Here is a 5,736-nt window from a genome sequence, read left to right on the forward strand (position 1 = left end):
TCTAAAATTATAGTTAACATTTTATGGCGAAGGGAGAGAATTTGATTACCGAGAGTTAGAAAATGAGATGTAATTGTTCCATCAGTAAATGAGTGTGTTTGACAAAATGCCCTTTGAAACCACAACTTCTGATTTTATAAATCTAGGGAAGATCAGCAAACAGAAGAGAGAAGCCTAATATATATGACAACTTTAAAAATTAGCTGTAAACCAATATGTTCAAACTCAATGGCACAGTCTTCAGGGCCTCCTTGCTGACACTGATTGGGATCACTGGCTTGGAGTCTGTGCAGTTCTGGATTGGGATTCATTTCTGCATTGTGTATGTCTTTGCTCTATTTGGGAATCCCCTGCTCCTGGTCATCATCAAATCTGAGTGCAGCCTCCATGAGCCGATGTATCTCTTCCTGGCAATGCTTGGAGCAACAGACATTGCTCTCAGCAAATGCATCCTACCTAAAATGCTAGGCATCTGGTTCCATCTAGCAGAGGTCTATTTTGAAGTCTGTCTCTTGCAGATGTGGTTCATCCACACCTTTCAGTGTATTGAGTCAGGTATTCTGCTGACCATGGCCCTGGGCTGCTATGTGGCAATCTGGGATCCCTTGAGACATGCAACCATTTTTACCCACCAACTTCTTACTCAGATTGGGGTTGGGGTGACACTCAGGGCTGCCCTTCTTGTAGCTACATGTATCATCCTCATCAAATGCTGGCTCAAATTTTACTGGACCACTGTGGTTTCCCATTCATACTGTGAGCACATGGCCATTATGAAGTTGGCAGCAGATGATGTTTGGATAAATAAGATTTTTGGATGGTTTGTGGCTTTCAGTGTGCTTGGATTTGACATCATCTTCTTCACACACTCTTATATCCAAATTTTTATAGCTGTCTTCAACCTGCCTCAAAAAGAAACAAGGCTCAAGGCTTTTGACACCTACATTGCCCACAGTTGTATCTTCCTTGAGTTTTATCTCCTGGTTTTCTTCTCCTTCTTTATACACAGGTTTGGATTCCAGAACCCATCCTACATCCATATTCTTTTGTTAATCCTTTATCTGCTTCTCCCACCTTTTCTCAATCCTCTTGTTTATAGAGTGAAGACCAAACAGATTAGAGATCGAGTGTCCAAGCTTTTCCACTCAAAAAACCCTTCTTGATTTCCTTTCAACTTATTTCTTCTCACTAACAAAGTTAACTTTGAGAATCACCTTGCTTTTGGTCAGAATATGTGCTTTCTAAAATTGACTTTGTACTAAAACTGAGCCTGTAGTTTTACATTCAAGACAGGAAGGCTTTGATTTCTTATTAAACAATTTCAATTTTTATGGATAGAGAATTATTTGGAATATAGAAAACTAATAATTATTCAGTTAAAAGATGACAGTATAGTGAGAAATCATGAAGATTTGTTTGTAGTTTAATCAGTTTTCAGTGAAGTAAGTTTGTTAGAAGCACAATAAAATGTTTAATTTTAGGTTCTCTTAAAAATATCATTGGCATTGATGTTACTGCATAAGAAACTCAGTCTAATGTATTATAATTCTGATATATATGAACCAAGATAATTTTCACTTTCATTTCATTTCAAGTTTATGACCATCATTACCATCACCTTTGATGTTTTAAAGTCCTTCACTTTGTGATCCACTATGTGGATTGAAATTTTTAACACTCATAAATGCATTTATAACTATATTTTCCACAGCATATTTCATACAGCATAATACATATATAAATATAAGAAGGTTGTTAACACATATTTGAGACACATTAGGGCAATAAGGATTGTCAACAAAGGATGAAGTGAATATGAAATTATTAGTGGTTAACATAGTTACTTGGTTTTCTTCTTCAATCTGATATGCAGGTAAAATAAATTTAAAGAAACAACTTTTACAACATAACTGCAGGATATATAATTAGTTTTGTAAAGGCAACTATTTTTTTTCTATTTATACTCATGGCTTTAATGTTAATTTTGTGTTTCCCTGGATCTAACATCCTGAAATAATCACCCATAGGATATGTGCACATATAGAAAATGTGCATATAAAGTGTTTTTTAGACCCGTATCTTAAATTAAATTTTGCTTTAAATATTTCAACGACTTTCAGAATGATAGTTCTTTTAGAAATCTTAAATAGAAATAAATCTAAAGAGCAGTTTGAAGAAGACAACTTCAGGGAGATTAGTGACTATGGCCTAATACTATAGCCAACTGGTGGCAAAAACTGGTGATAGTGTTTAGAATATTCACAGATGTGGATTTAGAGCCTGTCTTTCATTGTGCATACTACCTCTTGGTTAGTGTTTTGCTCACACCATTGGTATGGTAAAGTTATATGCAGATCAAGAAAGAGAGAAAGAAACTGGAGGAGTTTCAGTGATTTATTATTCTCTCTGTTCCCTGGGGGAGAATACAGCTCACCACATGGGGTTTCAAAGAACCAGCGTCCATCTTTAAGCAGAGAAATTTAGAATAGAACTGAGTAAAAGACTTTATTGTGGTTTCTGCAGGGAAACTTAAAAGATTTAGGTAGGTATACACTAATGAGGTATTTATTGGCTATAATGGAAAATGACACTCCTGCAATTTTGAGGTTGTTTACTTGCAAGCAAGCTAGGTTACTATTATCTAGCTATAAAAGATATATAGGTGGGGCTTGGTCACCTGGGAGCATCTATAGATGTTAAATATCAATTACAGAATCTAGAAAGCATGGTTAACACAGTTGGCCCTGTTGTGTGTCAACATCATCATCATAAGTATAAGAATCCAGGGACGCCCTGGCTGTGGCTGGAGAAGACATTCATATACAGGATAACTAGATAGCAAAGGATAGGGAATGAAGTTACTTAGAATATGGGCGTGGCATCTGATTAAAATAAAAATACACATAGGCCCATTATTTTGAGGAGTAGTCCCTGAAAACCAGTTCTAAGCCAATTAGTCCATTGACTTGATAATTACCAAGGAAACAAATCAGAAACTTTAGGAACTAGTGGTATTTGTTGAATAATTTAATGATATTATGGAAAATAGGAATATCTTTCCTTAGGTATTATAGGATTTGGAGGCCTGCCCAGTATAATGAAACTATGTAATTATTAAATTACTAAATTAGGCTCATATATGCGTTTTGGGCAAAGTAGGTGCATGTAGCTGACTTTTTTTGGTGGGCCCTAGCAATTTGGGTTTGTCTGGCCAGGCTAGTATTTCCAGCAGCCACAATCACCACATCCAGGAGTATGGCAATCTCCTGTAAACAATGGGATGAAGAAGAGGGGAGATTTTTGTGTCATGACCTTTGTGGTCATCTCCAATGATGATCTCATTGTTTCGGTCAATGCTGTCTGAGGGGGTGTCATCTCCAAATGAACTGTTGGGATGGATTGGTGTTAACCTAGTCCAGGAGATCCGTCTCAAGTGCCTATCCATTAAAGATAATTAGGCTTCTAGTTTTAGTTTTTGTGTTTTTAAAGTAAATTTGGGTAATTTGGAAGGCCATCTTTGTATCTCTGGATCAAGGAGCTCAATTTACACATCTCTGTTAGCTTTTGGGGATTATCTGAGGCATAGTTTACAAAGGCTGAGCCATCAATTTAGAAATATAGCTTGTTTCTTGGAAGCACATTTAAATACCTATGAGAGACTAAGGCAGCATGAAACAATGTTTACGCAACATAAGGTCTTTCTTTTTTGTACTAGGATGAGGGATCCATCTTTCAAATCCTTCTAGGATTTAAAATATGCTATGATAAGCAGACCTGAGAAAAATGAGTAATGGTTTTAGGTATTGTGAGTAAAAAAAAATTCAATCCTTTTGGGAACAGGTTAACTATTTGTCCTCCAGGGGCAGTCTTAGAAGGTCAGGTTGAGTCATGGATCTACACAAGTCCAAACACCCAGATTAAATAGAAACAGAATGCCAGCCAGTATAAGGGTGAAAGACCACATTTGATAAATTTGTTTTTTGAGACAATATAGTCTTACTTCTGAGAAGTTATGCTATTATTATCAGTGGAAATCAGGAGGCATCAGTGGAAGAGGGCCTTTGCCCATTCCACCTTATCTTAGTATGGTTGAGCAGTTCTACCAGTAACATTGGAAAGTTTTCTGTGGAAATTTATGGCTATTGCTGGCCTTCACCAGTTTTAGTTTATCATCTCCTTCTTCTGCTGGCCCTAGGGAAATAATTTGAATTTTCTTTAAGGGATCAGAAAATAAGTTAGGATTCACCAGCCAGCCTTTATTCCAGGCAAAATCTGGCAATACTTTAGAAACAGGAAGAACAGAGGCACCATCTCCTTGTGGATCCCACAATAGAGTATGTGACATTCCCATGGAAGAATCTATGGTAGCTAGATCATATGATAGTATCCTCTCTTGATTAGGCCACCAGACTCTATGGGAGGGTAGAATGAAAATAATTGGAAGAGGAAGGAAGAGGCAGTGGAGGTGGTAAAATGGAAATGGAATTATCATGAATGTGAAAGCCTTTAAGTATTTCCTTGGCCACTAGAAGGGGAAGATGTGGGTGATTAAGGACATTTTTGTGGGACATCTTAAGGCCCAAAGGTCTAGAATTAACAAAATAAAATCTGGAGAAATAAGATCCATTTTAGGAACCATTTGCCTGTTTGGAATTTCAAAAGTAATTCTTTGGGAAGTCCATCAGGTCTCTCAATCAAACCTGCTGCATGGAGATAGTAGGGCAGGTGGAAATCCCAATGTAGGTCTTGCTTTAATATGTAGGTTTGAATAGTTTGAGAGGCAAAGTGGGAACCTTGGTTAGAGTCAGTTATAACAGGAGCACCAAGGGAACCAAAATGGACTTAGTAAGGTCCTGAATAGTGGAGTCCCCATTAGCATGTTTGGTCAGATATGCTATCATGAATTTGTATAGGTATCTGTAATGATGAAAACATATCAAATGGTACCATAGGAGGGAGGTAAGGGACCCATATAATCAACCTATCATCTAGAATAAGGTAAATGGATATAGGAATTTGAGTCCCATCTAGTGAATCTCCAGAGTATGAGTTGTTACATAGGAGACAATTATCAACTACTCTTTTAGTCAATGAGGACCCTAGGGGCAGATCCCACTGCCAGGCACAACCTATTAGGGCCTATACACCCCAGGGTTCTGAGGTTTCAGATGCTCAGAAAGCAAGTTGTAAAAGCAGATTGGAGAGCTTGTAGGCTGACTATATTGCCATTAAAATTGGGGTTTATCAGGTCTTTTAACATATCCTGGAAAAGTGGTCAGTAACAGTATTAACACAGACCTATTGAATGGGACTGTGTACAGAAATGTGGGTAACTCGAATAGGAAGTATAAAGTCAATGCCTACCAAATGTGGATGTCTCAGAGTAGCTTGTTATAAAATTTGTACTTTATTAATTATCCTGACCAAATAGCTAGCCTATTTGCTACCATCCATGTGTTAGTAAAAATACAAACGTGATTTAAACATCTTTTAAGCATGTATTGGAGGATCAAGTGGATTGCTTCTAATCCAGTCACTGTGCCGAACCCTGGGATCCATCTCAAACTAAAGATGTACCCAAAGAGGTATGGAATGCTGCCACCCAGTGGGATGCTCATTTACATTTAATGGTGGTGCTCCTATCAGTGGACCAGACCAATTCCGTTTCCAGGTCAAACAGTTCATTTCAAGAAATTCCTCAATTTTCTAAGGACGCAAACTCTATGATGATTTAGG

General features: G+C 37.4%; 1 protein-coding gene across 1 annotated transcript; it reads left to right on the forward strand.

Moving 5' to 3' along the window:
• Positions 1–215: 215 nt before the first annotated feature.
• LOC101426592 (olfactory receptor 52A1-like) lies at positions 216–1,163 on the forward strand. Its single transcript, XM_004480091.2, has one exon. The coding sequence runs from the start codon at positions 216–218 to the stop codon at positions 1,161–1,163; it is 948 nt and encodes a 315-aa protein (XP_004480148.2).
• Positions 1,164–5,736: the final 4,573 nt, after the last annotated feature.

The sequence above is a fragment of the Dasypus novemcinctus genome, chromosome 10 (genome assembly GCF_030445035.2).
Source record: "Dasypus novemcinctus isolate mDasNov1 chromosome 10, mDasNov1.1.hap2, whole genome shotgun sequence".
Lineage (NCBI taxonomy): Eukaryota > Metazoa > Chordata > Mammalia > Cingulata > Dasypodidae > Dasypus > Dasypus novemcinctus.

Excerpts from the sequence above, each read along its gene's own strand:
- LOC101426592 (XM_004480091.2), top strand. The coding sequence starts at position 216 with ATGTTCAAACTCAATGGCACAGTCTTCAGGGCCTCCTTGCTGACACTG.